The sequence below is a fragment of the Myzus persicae genome, unplaced genomic scaffold (assembly GCF_001856785.1).
Source record: "Myzus persicae strain clone G006 unplaced genomic scaffold, MPER_G0061.0, whole genome shotgun sequence".
Taxonomy (NCBI): domain Eukaryota; kingdom Metazoa; phylum Arthropoda; class Insecta; order Hemiptera; family Aphididae; genus Myzus; species Myzus persicae.
Window position 1 is genome coordinate 621,443 of NW_019104033.1, and position 23,444 is coordinate 644,886.

Consider the following 23,444-nt stretch of genomic DNA (forward strand, 5'->3'; position numbering starts at 1 on the left):
CATTTAATAGCGAATTTATAACAATTCTGATTTTTAAAAGTTTTAAATATACTTAAAGGACATTTTTTTAAATTATTGGGTTTTTCGGTACTACTTAAGGAAGTGTTCTGTGGAGATTTAAACTTTTGTTTTTCAGATAAGAACCTCTTTTTAATTATGTAGCTGATCATTAATGATAATAGGTCAATGATAATATATTTTGATTTTTTTGAGAAATGGAGGTTATGGCCACTTGAAAATATTAATAATAAATATTTATAATTTATAAGAATGAACGAAGTTTGTATAAATACTAGATCCAATGTAACATATATTTTATATTTTTGTAAAACCATTTTTAAGGACTATTATGGTAAACAATAAAAATCTCCCCTTTGCGCCACTGGGGGTGAACATGCTTTTAGAATTAGCCTGTATAAGACAAAATACTGCATAAATGGACATTGATAGGTTCATTAAAATGATATTGTGTGGATTATAAAATGTAATTTTCTTATGTATATTTTTATGGAATGATCGTGTCTCGTCCTTACATATAAGAGTATAAGACACATACCTCCGTAGAAATTAACAAACATAATAATATGATGAAATCACTTAAGTATATATAATACTATAAGAGTAATATTAGTAAAATAAGGAATACACTCGAGTACTGAGTACTCAATAGGTAAATAGGTATAGGCTTAAACGTAGGTTTGTTATGTATTTACACATTTATTATTCAATCTGAATTGATAAAATAAATATCTTAACACATCCAAATGAAAATGAGCGGCTTAAACATAGTATCAATCATCTTAAACTTAAGGTAATAATATAACATAATATAACGTGGTATTTTAATTTATAATATAGATACTAGATGCATCAGAGTATCAAACAAAATATCAATATGATAATATTATAATCTTCGATAGTATCATTATCAAACATACTGCGTCGTCACATTCATAATATTTAATTCAAAATAAACAATTTAAAAACAAAATAATAATATAATTTTAATGGTAAGCACATTTTTTCGATGTGGATAATAATTTTTAATTACTGTCCAACTGTACAACGCATTTATTCGAATCTAAATAATATCACACACTCAAGTGCGTAAAATATTTTAAAAAATACTATATAAAACTATCGTTTTTTTTCCGATGTCACGCGTCTAATACTGAAACCGTTGTCGAAATAGGCGATTTGGACCAACTGTAGGTGTATTATAATAATAAAGTATAATATAACTTATTTATTAATCATGTATGTGACGTCACTTAATGTTTATATTATGTTATTGTTATTACTATTATAATTAATGTTATTGAGCACTTATCTGTTATCACAGACGATAACAATATAATAATAATAGTATACTTTAACATTACAATTTTTCAATAAATAGCATTAATATAATAACGGTTTATAAATATTGCGCAATGGACACAATGATATACCTATGTAATATTCACTAACTAAAACTATACAAAACACCACATGGTTTGGTAACACTGAATTTTTCCTTTTGTCACTGGCCGAAAAAATGTTATTATTATTTCGATGTATTGTGCATGACGCGGGTAAACGAAATACTTTAATAACAGTACGAACGTATAATTATTTTGTATAAAATACAATGAAGTTTGTATGTGTACTGTACGGAATGACCGATTTAACGAAGTCTGCTCTAATAATGTTCCAGTTCAATTTTGTACGAAGAAAGTATGAATATTAATGTTTGCCACTTGAAGTGTATTATACAACAAGGGATTTATTTACAAGGACATTTTGTCATTAAGTATATAATTTTAATTTTTTTTTAGTTTTTAATGAAATTTTGATGCACTGTGCAAACAAACATTTCACGCTACCTACATAATACGATATGATAAATATTTTTTTTTTTACGAAATTACAAAAATCGACTAGGAAAGAAATCTATACAGTCGCTGACATTAACACCAATAATCAATAACCAATCAATAATCACCACCTCGGTTATATAATAAAAGGTACGCGGTATATCAGGAGTATCTGACACGATTGCATTTTGGAACTCTATTTGAACGTGTCCAAGGAAATCACCAGGACACGCCCGGCCGAACAATAAATTACAATATATAGGTAGTATAATATAGGTACATCGTGCGATGTACCACCGTTGCCGCGATGCGCAACGTCATCGGACGTGACGTCACAACCGCGGTCGCGGTACAGAACCACGTCACTTGCACGAGCACGTGACCACCCTCATGTCCGGGTAGCTCTTGAGCAGCACGTGGTTGGACCGGTCCATGTAGAGCAGCGTGAGTGGGGCGAGAGTGTCGGGCACGCAACAGGGCTCAGGCACGTCCCACAGCCGGCCGAACGACCTGGCAAGGCTCTGCACGGTCGCGTGGTTGGTGGGCTTGGACCCCTTGCCCAGCGGGAACAGGCAACCACCCGCGCAGTAATTGGTCTCGAACCCCTTCGGGTAGATCACCCAGTCTTCCCAGCCGATGTCCGCGAAGTTGAGCACCAGCTTCTCCATCCGGCACTGGTCCGCGCTGGTAAACGTGATTGTGTCACCAGTGTCCACGGCCTGCAAGAAACACGTCGTATAGTAATTATTGAAAAACACCACCTGATATAATGTATACTATGGAAAATTAAAAATTGAATATGCACATATTGTACCGGGTTATCCATTTAAATCCGCTACGTAACACAAGCATTGTTTCAATAACCGGTAGGTTTCTGAAAATATTTGTCTTACACCATTGGTTTAAGCCACACAAAATAAAAGATGTTTCCAAAGTTTTGTTTTATCATGATATAAAAATATGTAGGTAAACGAAATGTTTTCAAAAATTTTAGCGTTTTCTAAAACAATGAGTGTCTTATATAATATGTAGCAACGTAAAATGTATCACCCAGTATAATATATTACCAGGGATAGGTTAGGACAACGTTTTACTCTTCCTTGATCATTTATTATATTAGGTATTATACAAACGGAAAACAGTGCACTCGATAGTACAATACGTATTATTGATATCATTTACGGAGGCACATACCGACGAAATATTTAAACCTACAAAAAGTTTGATTTCTTAACTGAATGTGTGCACTGTTGTTTGTCTACATTAGATATTTTAGGGGCGGCTCATATTTAAGTTTTGCGACCGGTAAGGCGGTAAATATAATAGATTATGTCTGTTATCTTATAACAAATCAAACAAAAATATTACTGTCCCAAATATTATAGGTATTGACTTTATTACCATTAGTTATTAAACTGTATTTATTGATTTAATTAAATCCAAGTTATTTTAAATGTAAGTAAAATATGCGTAGGCATGGGATTGTATGTGAACTTTCGATGAGCATAATAAAGTCACAACACCACAGAGAATATTAAATCTGAAATGTATCTATTATGTGGTTACGCCAGCATGTGTTGTGTCTACTTGTTACGCGTTACAAGTGTACAACTTACCAAATTTATTTTCATTAAAATTTAAAATTCATATTGTGTCCGTTAATGTAAAAATATAATCTATGGAGAATTGTAGAGTTTTTTACTTAAAAATAAAATATTGAACGCATAATTGATACGTTATAGCTACTTTAGTAAAACAAAATGGAGATAATCTGAACATGTAGATGTTTACCATCCTATTTATTACTGTAAAATCTAATCAGTAGGGATGAGAACTTATAAGAGCTAAAATAGACAAAATATACAAGACAAAATTATGATATATTCAAAATATATTATATTATTAAATGCAATTTTTTCTATAAATAAAAAAACATGTTTAAAATAAATTAATATAAATAATATTTCGTTAAATTTGATTCTATTAAAATATAAATAATTTTTAACTGAGTGATAAAAAATTAGTACTAGGTATAAATATGATATGATAAATGATTGGTAGGTGTATTGATTATATATTGATAGTCAGGTGATTTAATCTAAAAAAATAAAAATACAATGGTATAAGTCTGTTTACGGTTCAGCAATCGCTCATGTTTGGATGTCTTTAAATGCTGCGTTACGGTAAATCTTTTGTCAGAGTTAACTTTAACGGAGCAAATTTTACAAAATAAAATGTCACCATCTGTAGAAAAAACTTGTTCACTCAAATTCTGTAATGTATTTCTTTATTACATTCACTTTCGGCATTTTAAATTAGGTTTCTAAACGATCATACGAACAAACACACGATTATACAGCAACGGTTGTCGCTAGACTAATTTAATTGAAGTATTGATATAGCTATAAACGATTAGATAAGATACTAATCCTGTATTTACTTTTATATACTATTAAATGTTATAGATTATTGACTACAAACTTATAAAATTCCATAAAATAATAAATGATACTAGTCCTATATTTACTTTTATATACTACTAAATATTATTGGTTATTGACTACAAACTTATAAAACTCCATAAAATAATAAATCATTTTAATAAATACGCATTTTTATGCACAAAAAACATGAATATGCAACTTTAAAGAAAACTACCAATAAATGCAAAAATATGCAAAATTTTAATCATTATGTTATAGAACAGATTTTTAGCTCACCTAGCTATAAATAGGAGATATAGAAAAAAATATGCAAATCCTATAACTTATCATCCTTACAGTAATCAGTATATTTATTAATTCCATTTTTAGTTGCTATAATTTTAATCATTTTCCTTGCAATGTAAAGAAATATTTGTCAGAATACATTATTTAGTTCTGTAGCTTCTAGTATTTTATATATCACATGTTCATATTATAAAAATAGCCATCTCCTAATAAATACTCGGGAGCGCCTACTATACTTTGCCTATATGACGAATCGTGACATTTGATTAGGCACGAGTTGGTAATAAATAATTATATATTTTATTACATTAAAATATAAATTGTTTAATACTTATTATAAAATTCAATGAAAATATTTTTATCCTAATTCCTAATTATTTTAAAGCGTGATGATTCCAACATGATAATTTTTTTACGTTAATAGGGTACTTACATAATTATCTAAATTCAAAAATATACCACACTAATTGTTCAAAAAATTCATCAAATTTTCATACTTTAAATTATTTTTTTCATTAGCTTTTTTAATCGCTTTTTAATAGGTTTTATACCATGCTTGAGCGACTGAAATGTTTTGTTTATGCATATTATAATTTCTTTGATTATTTATTAAAACTGATTAAATATTATTGTAAGATTGAATTTTTACTTATCCGTTCCATTACAGTAATTTATAAATGCATCGACTAATTAAAATTGTATATTATTAAGGAGTTTTATGTACCACTGCATAAGTAGTACCTATAATTTTAATTCTATGCGACAGCTATTAGCTTTACAATTTATTATGTGTTTTTTTTGCACTAAAAGTGACTTAAAATATTTGTAGGTAATAGAAATTTTACATTAAAATCAAAATATAAATTGTATACTTCAGAGTGTAAAAAATAAAATACAAGACACTGAAAAACTATTACTTTAACTTAAAAACAAAATGTAGTAACACGTGTACCTATAATATAGACATATTATTCATGTGGTACAATTCGAAACTTTAACGAAATCAAAAAAAAAAAAAATAAACTTATTTAATGATTTGATATGCCAATATATATTTGCAGTCACGTTATTTATTATAATATTGTCAGAGATGAAAATCAGAAAAATAAATTATTGTTTATATTTTTATTTAAGAGTAAATATTTCATTAGGTACCTGTAGTTTGTTGACTCGGGAAACTTTTTGCTTCTTCTTCTTTCGTTTTGGTTCATTTGTGAAATGATTTCGCTTAATGTCAATTTCATTATCAGCCACTGATCTCTTACGTCTTTTAATTGTAGTTTCATACAGTAAGTTTGCCAATTCGTTGCCGTTTGCATATCCACCGTCAGCGGTTATCGAATATAACACAAGTCCAATAGACAATTTTGCCGTACCTTCCATCTGGACGACTAGTTGGTCGAAGCCATTTAATGGCTGTGGGCCCAAAGTGTTAACCAAATCTAAAGTGCCGTGTATTGTTCCCGACCCTAAATACGTTTTCGATATTGTTTGTTTAGGCAAAGCGAAAAACGATACATTTATGGCCTTGCTAAATTGATGATTTGTGTTAGGTTCAAGCTGAAGGACTGCTTTTTGGACCATTTCAGAGGGTTCGAGTGTACTCAGGTCATAAACAAACTGACTATATGCGCCCAGTGTTTCTGAAAAAAATAATAAAATACACGCATATTATCATTGTGAAACAAAACTATCTATAGGTTCTTTAGCACTCAGCAGGAAGTTTAAAAAAATAAATGTTTTAAAAATAAATGCCATTTATCTTTTGTTAAGATTTTAATAAAGCGACATGGTCTCCATTAGTGTAATTGTAACATAATACATGTATAATCGAATTTATGAGCACTGTACCCATTAAATTGTTTATTAATTGCCACATTAGCATTGTAAAAACCAATGATTGTTATATTGTAATTACTGATGATTAAATGTCAATGTAGTTGGATTATTTATTTAACAATATAGGTAAATATCTATTGAGTTCTTTAAAAATTCTTTAGATTTTAATTTCACTTAATGTTCGTAAAATGGTAATACTATTTATTTGATTCCATTAAAAATACCAGTTTTACAGTTTATCTTTATTCTTTAATATAATATAATTACTATTTACAGTAATTTTGAACCTTTCTAAATGATATAAAAAAATATAAACTTTGAGGTACCTATATCGTTTATATTATATTTCATTAACTGCAGTAATTTCCTATTTCAATATCTATTATCCATACAAGGAGTCTTGAACCTTTTTAGGCTGACGGCCACCTTTTTTTATTAATCTCACTTGCTATACTAATTGTAATGAAAACATGTATTGAATGTTTTAAAATTTGTTAAAAAATACATGCTATGCTTAAAATGTATTCACAGGCATCAAATAAAGACAAAACGGGTTTGAGGCCCTGGATCTGTACTATTGTCTATTATTAAATTTACAGATTTGTCAATTTTCTCAATATGAAATAAAATAATTAAAAACATCTAATAGATAGAAAATATCGTGTTATTGTGGGTACTTAATTGTAATATATTGTGTTCAAAATAGTTGACTAAATTAGAAAATAAAAGTATTATGAGTATTATATTATGTGTTTTTGTAAAAAGTGTGAAAAAAATAAAAACACACAACATAGTCAACAGATTTTGGTGTAAATTAAGTGGAATAAAACATATTGCACAACAATAGAATTAAACCATCATTATGAAGTTAAAATATAATACATACTATTATATTGTGTTTGTGTCTACTTATTTCATTTTTAAGTATTTTCCCAGTACCATTCTATTATAATATAATATTATCTTCTTTGGATTAATTTTGATCAAACGTAGTATTTTTTGACAACCCATAATCGCGTTTCACAAGCATAACAAACTGGGGTGTTTAATATCGTTATTGCTAACGCGCGAATCTGTCAGTGCTGTCTTTACCTCTTCCCGCGCGTCATACCACCGTCCTCCGTAGACATATTTATAATAAACGCATGTACCTACCTACTGCATACCCACGTACCTACTTTAAAATGTCGATAATCCGTTTATCTTTTACTTGTATCGTGGAAGTCGCAGATAACGACCCCTTAAATCCGATTTGTCGGGACCAGACTGACAAGGCAAAATCTCAACAGAAATCCAGTTTTAAAAAAAATATATCTAATGTAATCCCGAATTCCTCGTTGTTATTTCCATGTACCTTAATAATAATCGTGTGTAAGTATGTGTGTGCGCGCGTGTGTGGTTTGGGGGGTTGGGGGGGGAAGGGCTGTGGGTGGGAAGAGGAGTTACAAAGGATTAAAATAGTGTGTCGCCCCAGAGAGACACGTCTGCCTAAGTATGGGACGGGCAGCGACAGCGGCGGCGGTCTCGACGGCGACGGCGACGGCGGCGGTGGCGGCGACGAACCAATTGACGAGCCATTAGATTAGACACTCGCATTGACCCTAAGGACGCGACGACGACGACAACGAGCACCTGCATTTATGTGTATTTTACCTCGGACAAAAGTCCTTTGTCCCTGGCGCCACGACCATTTCCTACGGCCCACCGCTGGGTTACATTTTGTCTTCTTTTACACACACACACACACAACCAACACCCACCCATACACACGCACACGACATATTTTTTTTCACTTTGTTCGCTCCTTCCACATATTTATAGTATACTGCACACGATATTAAACGAAATTTGTCTCCCAAACGGGCCGAATATTTTACAAGACTAAAATCGTAAAACAATTACAATCGGTTTTTCATACACAAGCAAAGCCTGCGATCTACAGACTACAAGATGACGTACACGTATAGAGTGTATAGTAATATAATTTTTTTTTTTCGTGTGTTTCCATAACGACGATGTTCCTAAACGTTATCCAGACGGCGTCGCTACGCAAATTAAACGGAAGTATAGAGTAGGCAAGGCGCCAAATTTGAAACTCCGAAAACGACCCTTTTTTCCATGTGCGTTTTGTATATATATACACCCCGAATACCAGAATTTATGTCTTTTTCTAATGTTTGTATGAAGTGTCGTCGACACACCCGTACTACGTTCTGCCATAAACGAAATTCCAAATTACTATAGAAATTCAAACACAATAATAATATGTACATTATACATTATACTATATGGAAGAAATCAAACATCAAAGTAGATATACTGATCTGCTGTTATAACCAACATTAATTATAAATATAAGCACAAAACGATATTGTATACAGGTAAATTGTTCATACTTTAAATTAATTTTCTAAAATTTTTAGTAAACTATTCTAATCAAACTATATTATTTATACTATTTAATCACAATTTTTATAACAACTACAAATTCCTTAACCAATCATTCGAAATTGAAATTATGGCGTAAGTTTGAGTCTCAATTTTAATAATCTTATAATGGATATCGGCACTACGGCTTTGTAATTAAGTTATATGAAGTTCTAAAAACAATCAATCCACTGGAAAGTTTTCAGTTGTTATTCGAGTCAACTCTTTACACCGAACTTTGACAATAATTGGATTTCTGTGACCGACCAACAGGGCTTAAACTTTTATTTTCACATACCGACCTGACTTGACAATTAGATCCGATGAAGTCGAAAAGTAATTTATAGAAATGATTATCCTGCCAACTCGAGTACTCTCAATGCAATACTTATACCGTTATACGATATTTTATGAATTTAGAAATATTTTGAATACACTGGAACTAGATTAAAAAAAAAAAACAATAATTAATATACAATTGTTCTGTTTGATGAGTATGAACGATTACCGGGTAGGTGTTATAATAATATAGGCAAAGTAAACTGCGTCTTATTTGTATTTATATTTTATTTTGAATGATTTCTGACCTTATTAAGGTAGGTAGGGATAAAATACGTCATTTAATTGCTATAAATCACATCTAAATAAAGTAAATAAATATAATAATGTAAATCCCGTGAAAATAAATAACAAAAGATCGACAAAATACTACTTTAAAATATTACACTAATACGCAACACAATACTTTTGTTACAGTATTTTAAAGACATATTTTTAGGTCACCTGGTTTGACGCCACTGGGTTTTTTTTTTGGCGCCTACACAAGAAAGGTAAACGTAAAGAATTGTATACCATACTGTTCGTATAGACATAAAGTATAAATGTTTATATATTTTATATGGTGGTATCAGTTGTAATGGCCAATAGTGCACAATTTAGCTACAAATAAACCTTATGTACTTTGTTATATTACTAAAAACAACAAATCTCTTTAAATTTAATATTATTAATTTAAACATTAAGATTTATATTAAGAATATTAAATGAGAATCGCATATTGTTTGCATATATAATATAGTAACATATAGTTATCACAAACATAGAAGTAAGTATTTATTATTTACCAACGTAATAGTTATTACCAAAACTAATTTAGAACAAATATCATGGATATACTACATTTGTATACGTATGACTAACCACATATTATAATTTAGGTAGTTATTATAATAAATAAAGTATTTTTTTAATGTTAGTCACAGAATTTTTTTAAATTATTATCAATATTTGAAATGTCTGTGAATTTATTTATAATTAAGGACAAAATATACTAAAATTATTTTTCCTATCCTTTGTTTATTCCTAAAACAAGATTTTTGATAACTTTTATCATTTTTAAATTAATAATAACTTAAAAAATAGGATGAAACGTATATATATTTATGTTATAGTTCATATTATTAGTTATACATTAATTAACAGGTATAACAAATATTTCATGTTAACTCACACACTACAAAGCAAAAATATAGCACAGATATATTTCCGGGGCATATTTAGAGGGGCATGGTGGTGGGGAAATTGGCTCAGGTAGCACTTTATTTTGTGTAGAAAATTTAACTCAAGTGCTGTAAGTTTTTTATGGGTGAGAAAAATTGCCACTGTAAGAAATGCAGTGGTGAAAGAGGGCATTAAATAAATTTGTACTTAGGGCAGCAAGATTCTAAATACGCCACTGGTATATTTATATTTTTTGATTTAAACATTGATATCTTCTTAATAATATATTTTGGTCTTTGGACCTATTTTTTATTTTTAAATATCTTTTTGAATAAAGTATGGATATATATAATTATATTTATACACCAATTATTTTTGTATTACAAATATTAAAATTTAAATATCACCGAAATATAGAGACATAAGCGATAAGTAAATTTAAGAAACAAAATATTTAATACTATAACTGCTCAGAAGTGTTTGAAGAAGAAACAGGGATATAATAATATAACGTTGTATTTTATTCTCTGTAATATTTTCAATATATTTAATACAATTGATTAATGCAGTGGCATAGCCAGGATCTTGTTTCGGGGAGTGGAACTAATAATTTGTTATATAGCCATATAGGGGAGGCTTAACGAGGATCCCTCATAAGTATGTTAGTATGTTGTACACTGTGAATGCTGTGGGTATATATATCGATTTAAACTTTTGCAGTAAACTTCGTACAAATTAAAATTTTAATGCATGGTTACATCTTACGTAATAGACTCACAGAACACTGACAGTATTTTTAAATGTCCATGCAATTTTTCCGAGAGCTTCTCATTCTCCTGTCTCCTGACTTTACGCGTGAATGAATAAAATATCTACGATATAGGTATCTAATAATTAACATTCTAATACAATAGAAAGTATAAATTCATATATTATTATTAAAGATAAACCACTCCTCGTTAAGATATCATTGGTTTTGTCATATTTTTTCGATAGTAAATAGTTAATACCACATGTTATTGTTTATGAGTAGGAAATAGCGAACAGTTAAAAATTTAACTCAAAATAATATACCTACGTCCGAGAATAAAAATATTTTTCATAAATTGATAAATAAATCGATTGTATAGTTGATCAATACAACTTAAATACAAAAAAAGTCGGCATGATATTATAGATTTTAATGTAATACATGCCTAGTTAAATATTTATTAATAAATTCTCAATAATTTTGAATTTTTTTTTTATTGTTTTACGTAATTTCGGATAATTGCGTATGATCAAAGTTAACTATAATATTGCTATTAATTTTAATTTGAAAATTTGAAAAATATATTTTCATAACTGATTGTACATCGTTGTAGTGGCGGGTAACATAGGGTCCAAGTGTGGCTCAGGCAACACCTTAAATATGGGTGGGTGGATATTGGTAGAAGAAAAATAGGGCATTTTATAGGACGGTATAAGAGCAGTAAAATTAGGGGCAGGTAACCTAAAATTATTTGAGCAACACCTATTTTTATATGATACACATTACACGCTACTGCATCGTTGAATGGTATGTACACATAATCAGAGTTAATCTTCTCAATAAACTACAAATTATGTGCTATCAACTATTTTACTAAACATTCATTGTCACTACTCATATTTTACCTACTTATGAATTTTAATCGTTATTGTGTTAAATGATATCTAAAAATTCTAAAATATCATCGTAAACTTAATTTAAAACTATTCTCAAACAGGACACTTGCACGTACACAATATTACATATCATTCATATCATACATACATACATACAAATATTATAATATAGTGCATCTCTAGTTTGGGTAAAATAATATCAGGAAATAATTATACAATGCATTGATCATAGTTACCCGTCGTGGGCGTGATGCTCCTTATCACGTCGTATCGCCTATTCCCCGCGTCTTCGTACAACTCGTACATGTAGCTGGGTATCTGGACGTCGGCGGTGCGGTTTTCCATCGTCTCTATGCGGAACATCTTCATCAGAGTGTCGCTCACGCCTTGCTCTGCGAGGCAGCAGAAAGGCAGCAGTGCGAGCAGCGCCGCGGCAACGATCGCGTGCGGACGACACATGGCCGGGATGGTCACTGTGTCGGTTATAACCGGTGAGAAATACGGACGACTGCGCGGACGTTATAACGTGTTCTGTCGACGACCCGTGTGTGACACTTGCAAGGGACCAGACGCGACTGGAGCCACTTCGGTCTCTCCTCCGCCGCAGGTAGATGCCACGGTGGATGGGTGTGTACCTGACCTATACGCACGCTGAGAGACCATTATATTTATTATTATTATTATTATTATTATTATTATATAGTACCTGTCCCCGGGACCTCTAATGCTGACCGTGGTACATGTCGTTTGCGTAAGCGTGTCGATCGGTGAACCTTTTTTCTCTCCCCCCCCTCCCTTCTTTCAATCCACTCGCACGCCACACCGCGGCATCGACAATTAAATATGGACCGGAACGTATATCAAAGGGAAACGGGTACAAGATTTTGGCCATTAGAATAATATTCGTAGAAAGGCACGTCAATAAACGGAAAAACGTGTTCAACGTATTTGTTTTGTTTTGATTCTTTTTTTCCTTCTTCTTCTTCCGTCACATCACTCGACGGACTGCATGCAGCAGACAGCAGTGCGTCTTGAATGGGCCGGCTGCCGAAGAAAACTGTTAAAATATATAAGCACGTTCCCAAAACGCGAGAGTTAAATGCTTTGTAAATATTTAAAAAGGATTAAATTTATTTATACACTACGATATTTTTGCAGATGGTTATAATTCCAACACAATAATAATATTGTCCACGGAATGTCACGTTTGTAATACGGCAAATAAACAAAACCACTCAAAAACAGATTTTGAATATATTTTAGGATTATATGTGATTGAAAATTCTAACAAAAATATTATATTTCTACAACAAGACTAAAATGTATAATTCCATTTTTATTTTGACTTTAACTTATACGTTAATACATTGGTGGCAATAATACCATTCTTATGAGATCACAATCGTTTTTGAAACATGTGCATCTGGTTCTATAAACATTAATTATTTAAGTTTTCGTTTTTCCAAAATGTATTTGCTATATTTAAAGTCCGCAACGAGAATATAAAAATCGTGCATTAAATCTTTTTTACAAATACTTCTATTTCAAACCACTTAATCTCTTAAATAAAATCACACTATGAATATATAGGTAGGTAGTAGGTACTCTGTTCAATTGCAATTCGTATTATAAATGCTTAGGAACTAGTAATTATTTTCGTATTGAGTTTAAACGTAACAAAACAGTAGATGTAGGGGTTTATTTTTTGCTAAGTTGAAAATCCATTGCTCTATAAATTTCAAAAAAAACCATGTGCGCAAACTAAATGATTACTGGGTGGTATAATTATAACAATAATGTATATCTATAATCATTTTTCAATTTATGTAATGACGGACATTGTATTGACTTTATAATAAGTACATGAGTATTTTACACACTCCTCTGTAAGTTAACATTTTTGTTGTACACATAAAATCCTAAAAAAGATTCAAAACACTTCATTCCTACACTTATAACTAGGAATAATACACTGTAAATAATTGACTGCATAAGACAAAGATCATTATCAAAATAAAAAAATACTGAAAAATTTCAGTCGTACAGAGAATACGTTCAATATTTTTTTAAAAATTAAAACAATGAAGTAATGTTATTTTTTAACAATTTAGTAATAGGTATATATTGAATATCTTTTCAGTAATCATTGAGAAGTTTTAAGATTTAAAAAAAACATAAGATATCACTACAGTAATAATGCAAACATTTGTGAATAAAAAAACAACAACCAACTTTTAATTCTAATTAAACGATAGGTTTTGTAAAAAGTACGATTTTTAAATATATAAATGAAAGTGCGACACATTAAATAATTAAATAATTAAGTAAAAAAGTATAAAAGTAATGGATTTTGAGTTCTGGCAGCTTAAACAAAAGATAAGGTTTATAATGATAAAAAAGGTCAAATTATAAAGAAACTCCGTTATTATTAAAGTAAAAATGAAAGGCAGAAATGAAGTAAGGCGCGTGACAAGAAATCATAATGTCTTTATAATACGATTTAATAAAGAAAACCACTGAAATAATATTTTATTATGTTCCATAAAAATTTAAACGAATATTTAAAAAAAACTTGTATAATATGAACAACTATTTGAATATTAAATAATATTTATTTTTCGATAATAAATAAAAATAATTGCTTTCAAATTCTAAATAATAATTATAATACAAACTAACCGAAATTGCCACAGAAGTACAAAAACTAGTACTTATACCTATCAATGTATATATGAGTAGCCAGTAGGTACATTATTAAATTAAATATTAAAGTTAAATGCCAAATTATCCTTAACTTGAAAATCAATAGTTGTAAAAATCAATCACTGTGTAGGTACCTTATAATTATGATTATCATAATTTGAGCTGTGGACTTAATGCATTCACAATTTACGTCATATTAATCATTTTGTCTTCAAAAATACACTCTAAAGTCTAAGGAAATAATTGTCTTGTCCTGTAAAATCAATCAAATTTGATTTTTTTTTTTATTAATAGAGGGCAATATTATCTACAGCCTAAAATGATCTTCATGCTATGTTTTTATAGCTAAGGCTTCAAAATTTAATACGAAATTCTTCAATAAGTAATTTTTACAGAAACACAAACAAATCTAAAAATGTAATTCTTTCAATTTTCGTTATAGACACTTTAAAATTAGAATATCTTAGTCTTTAGAATTTAAAATGTTCATTTAGGTTAATACCTGTGTTGGTATATGTTACCATATTATGCAGTGATGTTTTCAAAATATTTTGATTAATTGTAGGTATGTCTTTGCCTATGTATGCAACTATAAAACTCTCACCCTATAATAGCAATATACCTACATATAAGATACAAATTTTTGTTTATCCCTGGATAATGCTGAGTTAATTCGCAGCTAAAAAATGATGCAATAAACTTATCAATATAGGGTGAAAGATCGCCTCCATACGTAAATACGTATACAATCATTTATCACTGAATTTAAATTTAACACATCCATTACATTATAACTTACACATTGACATGGTAAAATCTACATTATTGCTTACTTTGGCTATTTTTAATGCACAAGTACATTTTTTTTAGCATTTAATTTATAGTCATAAATTGGATGAGTTTAATATGGTTTTAATTAAATTATTGATTTTTGAGGGAATGACTGGAAAAAGTATCAATGCAAATGAATTAACTACTTCATCAGTTGAACAACCATAACCTAATTAAAATGGATTAATTAGGTATTTAATTACGAATTACCTTCTTCAGCAAACTGTCAGTACCTATGTATTTGTTTATTTTTTTCTTAGCTTTTACAAGTCATGAACCATTTTAAAGCTCTACCAAATATCTAATACTTTCTCGATCATAAGCTTCTTCATTTTCCGTCGTCCCCAGGCTTTCCAAATCGTTGTTCAATCCATCAAGCCGTGGCTGACAAGGCCCATCTTTCCACTGAGATTATTGATTATTATAGTATTTATTACCTTATGTAGTTATGTGTTAGCTAATCCTTGGTTGGATATTAGAACTTATGTTTGGTATATTAAAAACGAGTTCGACGTCTTCACTGTTCTTTCTTTCATATCTTCCTGATTTTCAGGTTTAATGTGGAACCACATATATCAAAGTTTAAGAAATTAGGATTTTTCTCTCAAATATTAGAAGTTTCAGATCATTGGCTTTCGTTGTTGCTCAGGTTGAGGTTTCATACGCATATAATATAACGTTAATGTATAACCATATCGGTTGTAGATACTATACAGTCTATACTAGATGTCTTTGTTATAGTTTCTCTTGATAATAACGTTTATGACAGTATGCATACTTCCGATTTCGCGCCATCATAGTCTATTTGCCGAAACAGGCTTATTTTCAGCTTTTTTGATTTATTTTTGTAGGTATATAAAGGCATTGCATCGCATATTTATTAATATATTATGCACAGATACAAAACGTTTTACACGATAAACGTGATAGAAATAACATAGGTTAATATAAAAACAATGTAATGAATTAGGATTTACAATTCAAATGGATATGAAAAGCCAATTTATTATTTATGTCGAATTATATATATACATAATATTGTGCATAATTTATATGCACATTGTCGTGTAGACTTATTTATTAATGAATAATTGAATTTGATTGTTAATGGAAATGGAGTATATTTAAATCGAATCGTACCTGTTGTGCATTAATAATAAGTAATGGCCGATGTGTATATAAAACAATTATAATTACATTTTACAATATCAATAATTACATGTATATTGTTTTTAAAATTAGAAACGAGGAATATAACTTCGATGTTCATTACTAATCATTAAGATTGCATACATTTTGAATAGTTAGATATTTACCAAGTATTTTTCAAACTTTTAATCTAAAATAAATATCAAAAATCAAAATACTAAGATTTTCATTCCAAACATAAGTTCAATACAATTCCTTAATATCTTAACTTACCTCTAGCATAACGTACCCAGAATTCTTCCCTCATTAACTTAAAAGACAAAAGATGAATGTAATTGAACGGATTAATTATTAACTGTAAAGATTAACTAAAATAACGAAAAATAAAAGTCGTACTAATAACTGTAATTTTTAAAACATCATAGTATCTTTAAACGTATTAAAATGGACATTATCTTTGGTGTATAATGTTTAATACATGTTTCCCACATGATCGATTTTATTGTTAAAAATAGGCGTACCTAAAAAATTAAAAAAATTAGAATAAATCACTGGTAAAAAGAAAACCGGGGGGGGGGGGAAGGATGAGAATGACTGACAAATCACTATATGTCTGTATACTGTTAGGTATTTACATTTGATATTATATACTGCTGTGTAATAATTATGGTGCACCTGGATTGTTTAAAATGTACCCATTCATCTGCAATAATAATAATAATAATAATAATAATAATAATAATAATATATATACATATATATTGAATTGTCAAATTGTGCTGTCACACGAATTCAACATCTTTTAAATGTATGGCGCATGTACATTGTATATATTATAATATTATTATACATATTGTATGACAGTTGCCAATTCTCGTGGCAAACGAGAAACCGCACATTTTGCATCCAATACTAATTTCCTGTATCAATGTGTGTTGCATAATTCAACGCCAACCCCGCGTGGCAACACCGCACCAACACGCGTATTAATAATTATGTGAATTATTGTTGTGTGTGTGTGTGTGTGTGTGTGTGCGTGTGCAGGGGTATATAGGTATATAGGTACAGGTATGCCCGGGTACGTGACTACGAAGCGGTTCGAGTCGTATATTATAATAACAAGTAATGCTAAGCAAAATAAAAAATATATAATATGCGTTCGTTTTGAGGGAACGAGTTAACGATATTTTATGCGAAACACCTTTGTGCGTACGTGATTGGTACGTCCTGTACCACAACCCCAAGCAGATCCCGTCGTAGATCGTACAATATATTATATTATTTGTCTGTGCCCCCGCCGGCAGGTTATTGGGAATTCGCACGTTATTTTTTTCTGGTAGGCACCTCCATTCACTAAATGTCCGTGTAAATAGGTGTCAACAGTCCGTACCTATATACATCATAAATAGGCGCGCGTACCGAGGTAGCATGTTAGAAACATGTACATATAATATGCGTTTGCAAAAAGGTAACACGTGCTGTATTCCCTTTTACAAGTGTCAATACGGGCGGCGGATTAAATTATTATTATTATTACTATTATTTGTATGTTGTTAAATGGATCGCCGTCGAGAATTCGTCCAACGCATAATACTACAATGAACTACGTTTTTCGACACATAATGATGCGTATAGGTATTAGGTACCATGCCTGTATTGAACGCATTCGATAATAGGTTTAAATATTTTGTAAAAAAAACAGTTTGAATCGAATAACTATACTTACAACATAATGTGGACAGAGCATTGTGTAATAATATTATAGCTGCACAACCCTTTGTTAGTCATTATTATAATTATTATCTTACATATTCATTATTAAGGGCACGTACAAATTCAAATGTTTGTTCGGCGGAATTAGCTGATTATTATGTTTGATACGCGTGCTTTCACTGACAAACACCGAAATAGCAGTGTATCTACCTAAATAGTTTTACTGATTTGGAGAATAAATTTAGTAGACGTTTATCAGTTTATGTATAGTCTTAATAATATCTCTTTTCTAGAAGAGCAAACAACAATATTATAATGATAATACATATAGGTAAAAATTACATATTACTACAGGATTGTAAATTATTTTCAATACCTAATATAATTGTGTGTTTTTAGAAACATCCTAAATTATAATTATGAATTTCTTCTTCTTTATATTTGTATGAAAAGTTTAGAGATGGAATTGAAACTACGTAACATAATTTATCATTTTGGTCGTATGTTACGAATAAGACAAAATCCAGACGTAAACATTATTTGAACTGCAGTTTGTAAGTAAACAACTCGGACACAGACACTCAGTCATTTTTTTTTTACTTACAGAGTTGGTTCAACTTCAACCACTATAATAAACTAAATAAAAGTGTATATTTAAAGTTAGGTTGGCTACTGAGACAGGTTATGTCTTTATATTTGAAAGCAATGATAAATCATTGAATTTGAAAAACGATTCAGTATAGCTAAGAATATCCGACAAATATCTGAGATCTTACTAAAAGTAGAGCAAACCAGATCATATTTTTTGTTCTTAAAATATTACAAAAAAGGCATTTAAGTTTATTTTTACTTTTGTAAAACTTTGTAAATAATTATTATTAAATTTTAAATCTTTAACTGCCGTGATGTAATATATAATATAATTAGCCATATAATTAATTAATTTGAAATATTATGTAATATATATTACACTAGACATCATATTTAATTTCACACACTCAGAATAATATTAAAAATTATTCAAAATCATGTTTTTATAATAAAATGTAATTATAAAACCATTAAAAAATTTTTTAATTAATTTACATCAATATAAAATTGATTTTTTTACATGTAGTTACTATATATTTTATTTTGAATTAAAGTTAATAGTTAGGTACTATAAATGGTGAAAACTTCAATTTAATGTACCGAGATCAAGGAAATAGCTACTTGTAATGGAAAAAATAGTTTGATATTTTAATAGTAATACAAAGAAATGATAACAAAAACACAAATATAGCAAATCGATAAACGTTTATTTGCGTTGTTTCAATATCACAAATGTGTGTCAAAATTAAAGCAAATACACAATAAATACATAGATTTTTATGCCTAAGTTTAAGTCATAAATAAACAGTTCTATGAAAGCATATTTTACAACCTTATGTATTAATTAATTCTAGGTATTATACAGCTCTATTTAACTTTATAATTTCGTATTAAAATACTTCATTGATTGTGTGTACATTAATCTAATTTTTAGGACACAAAAATTTAACTAATATAGTAGGCAAAATATTAAAAACATCAGAACATTTAAAATAATATAATAAATGTACCATAGTTAGATGTTTATTGGATATAGTGACATCAAAATGTTTATGGACGGGTTATCTGATTTTATGGCCGTAAAACACCGATTAATGTATATTTTAAGAACTATTTTTTTTTTTACAAATCAATCTTGTATATTTGTAGTTAAGTAGTTTATAACTTAAAAATTAATTTTTATCATAAAATCATCATTGCTCGACTTATAACTCTTAAACTATAGTTATTAATTAGGTATTTATAACGTCGATGCTAACAGTATAATTTTGGTTGTATAAAATGGAAGTAACATTAAAAAAATTAGTTGTTAAACTTTTAAGAAATCCAAGACATTTGAGCGCATACATATCTGATCAGATACATTTGAATCACGTTTGAGTGATAAAACCAGCTCACGTACGGATTATCGTTGGGATTGCAATGAAAAGTATATAAAATGCCAGAAATTTACATTACAGCTCATGCGAATTCTTAAAACTTTAACTGAAAATCTAAAACAGAAAGTTTTATGTTCTGCATTTTTTTTAAACTTTTCCCTGAAACTTCACCCTGCTTTAAAGTTACTTGCCGCGTCCACTGGAAATGGATCTATAGGGTGACGAATCCGCAGTGTTTAATATGTGGACAAAAACATAAAAGCCATTTTTGTTATTTTCAAAAATAAATTAATACAATTTGATTTCTGAGTATTGAAAAAATAGTAACAAAAAAAAAAAACCACACTTTTTAACATTTATGTATTAATCAATGAAAATAAAATTGTCTACTAAAAAAAAAATATTTTTCTTATAATAAATTATACTTGTATAGATACTTCTTATTCTACTCTTAAACTTTATTTTTATACACCTATATTATAACTTTAAATTAACACCTAACATTATATTTCACAGGCCATTTAAACCATAAAATAATAATATAATAGTTTGAATTACTGAAGAATATAATAATTTTATAACGGAGAAATGTTATCATACAACCCGTTACAAAATTGTTCGATTCGGCATGTATTTTGTAAAACGTATATTTTATCAGATTATATAGGTATTATCCAATTATCATGTTGCTTTATACCAACCAAAATAATATTGCATAATATGTTATTTTATTTTCATTAATAACAATAGAAAAATACTAATTTTGGGATAAGCTGAGGTAGCACATAATAATATTATTACGATATGATATTTTTAACTACTTCAAATTATACTCATTTCCCATACTAAAAATTAATTTGACCATAGTATTTGACGCATACTCATAAAATCATAACTAGCAGCTAGCCAGTGTATTACTATTATTTATTTAATTAATTACTTTCAACAACCGAACATGAGGATTAAATAATTTCAAATCACTTCTGCGGAGTAATCGAATTTAGTTTAATCCTCATATTCAATGTGCAGGTTTATACTGCACTAGAAACAAAATAATTGTGCATATCTATTTACTATTTAGTGTATTATTTTATGGGATATGATTAAAATATTAACCACCCTACGTATTTATTTGGATTGTACTGATTTTAACAAACATTATGTTGGTATACGATTATTATATTTACAAGATGTGTTTATAATAAAAAAAAAAACATATAAAACAAAATTGGCAGTGAATATGAATCCTGCAGTCGTTATCTACAAAAAATATTGTCATACCAATATAGGTGCCTATATAATATTATATTTATAATGACAAAAGTAATGTATTTTGCTACGAAAATAATATTATCTCATTTGATTCAGAAAAATGTGAACACAGCCACCCCTCCCCCTCCCATAGTATGTTTTGTATGCTTATTGTATGTCTTTAAGGGGATGTCAGCGCAATATTTGTTTTTCTTTCTGACTCAAGTGTAAAATAGATATAACGCTTTCACCTAGAATCGGTTTTTATGGTTTTTGAGTATTCTTAGAGTAAAATCACCCATTACAGAAATGATTGGTGATAATATTTTTGAGTGTATGATACATCGATTTTGTTTTTAATTATTATTTGACTTTGTATTCGACTTAAAATATATATATATATATTCGTAAATTTAAATGATGTTTAATTTGTTTAACGAATTGACATGTCGTACAATCAAAAATATTATTCTGCATCGTTTTTGGTAATGGGCGACTACACTAAGACTACTCAAAAACATAAAGCAATGATTCTTTGAAAATGTGTTTTGCATATGTTTGCGGTGGTTCAGAAATAGAAAAAAAAGTGCTCTGACATCTTCTTAACGTATTATTATATTATCTTTATAATTGTTAAGGATTTTGACACAATTCGGCGAGTACTCTCTGGCACGCGTCAATTGGTCTGGACAATCCTTTTTTTCTTTTATCCGAGTTACTTTGTATTGTTACGGCCGATTTGTATCGAAGTCTCTTCTCCGAATAACGGCGAAATGTGTTGTTTGGAAACTGTTGTTTTTTGTGGATCCACACTCCAGCGAACCGGTGATACTGTAGCCCATGTTGAAGTCAGCTGTGCTCACATCAGACGTAAGGCATAACTGAGAATCAAAAATTATTTTACGATTAAAATTTAAAAATATATGTACCTGTTGGACATGGTTATAATAATTATTGTTCCATTACGATACATTTAGGGCTTAGGTTGGTAAGTAGCCATATAGTAACATCATTTTTTCTTATATTTAAAAACTGTATGCGTTTATATCCAATACAAAATCAGAGACACACAATTAGTTTCGACTTGTTGCACCACATAGTAATAGCTATCTATCAACTACAATTTATAGTAAGTTGTATAACAACTAGAAAGGAAAGTATTGTTGGTTTCACTGCAACAATGTGATTTCATATTTCTTTGTGTGTGTGTAGAAGTATTTTTTCTAGTTGAAGGAGTATTTAAAATGTTTCATATTATAATAGTTTACACCAGGATACCTACTATGTTGTAGTAACATCATTTTGAACATTGCAGTAGTATAATAATTCCCTAATTTTAATTTTAATTTTGGAAATTTAAAACCGAATCCATATTATCTTCTTTTCCGAGGCAACGGATTTACCAGAAAAATATTTTACAAATCATTTCGTAGTGTAAAATATTAAATGGTTCCATGTCTAAAAATGTATGAAATTCCGTATAATGCTACGTATTGTCAAAATATGCAGGCTAAATTAAAATTGGACGTCTAGATCATAAGATTTTGTTGTATGCTGGTTTGGATAATGGCTTATAATATTGCAAGACAACCACAAATTATCGTTTCATTATACTTCTCGTGTACTCATAATTCGTGACGCCTTGTGTATGCACTTGTAATATTGCTTACATATTGTTAATGAACGTAACCGGCCCTTTTCAGACCAAAAGTATCGTAAACTGCAAGTTGAATTTTTATACGATACAAACTAGTTGAATCCAAGTGTTGTTTCAAATTACAATATACAATACAAGACGTTTAACTGGGTAGATAATAAGATTTTATTTT

General features: G+C 29.3%; 2 protein-coding genes across 2 annotated transcripts in view; both read right to left on the reverse strand.

Annotated features, from left to right (window-relative positions):
• Positions 1 to 347: 347 nt before the first annotated feature.
• On the reverse strand, positions 348 to 12,611 carry LOC111037840 (bone morphogenetic protein 4-like). The gene is made up of 3 exons (XM_022320630.1): positions 12,235 to 12,611; positions 5,741 to 6,228; positions 348 to 2,575 (listed from the first exon to the last, which is right to left on the reverse strand). Exons 1-3 carry the CDS (start codon positions 12,455 to 12,457, stop codon positions 2,219 to 2,221), a joined length of 1,068 nt encoding a protein of 355 aa, XP_022176322.1. The 5' UTR covers positions 12,458 to 12,611; the 3' UTR covers positions 348 to 2,218.
• Positions 12,612 to 21,990: 9,379 nt separating this feature from the next.
• The window catches only part of LOC111037829, a 39,910-nt gene continuing 38,456 nt past the window's right edge, over positions 21,991 to 23,444 (reverse strand). The window contains exon 4 of the mRNA XM_022320615.1: positions 21,991 to 22,496. Within this exon, the coding sequence (XP_022176307.1) occupies positions 22,344 to 22,496 (153 nt within the window). The 3' untranslated portion in view covers positions 21,991 to 22,343. The remainder of the gene's footprint in view (positions 22,497 to 23,444) is intronic.

Coding starts and splice junctions, on each gene's coding strand:
- LOC111037840 (XM_022320630.1), bottom strand. CDS start 12,457: ATGTGTCGTCCGCACGCGATCGTTGCCGCGGCGCTGCTCGCACTGCTG. Junction 6,229..12,234: donor GAGCATCACGCCCACGACGG/GTAACTATGATC, acceptor TATTTTTTTCAG/AAACACTGGGCGCATATAGT. Junction 2,576..5,740: donor CCCGAGTCAACAAACTACAG/GTACCTAATGAA, acceptor TGTTTCTTGCAG/GCCGTGGACACTGGTGACAC.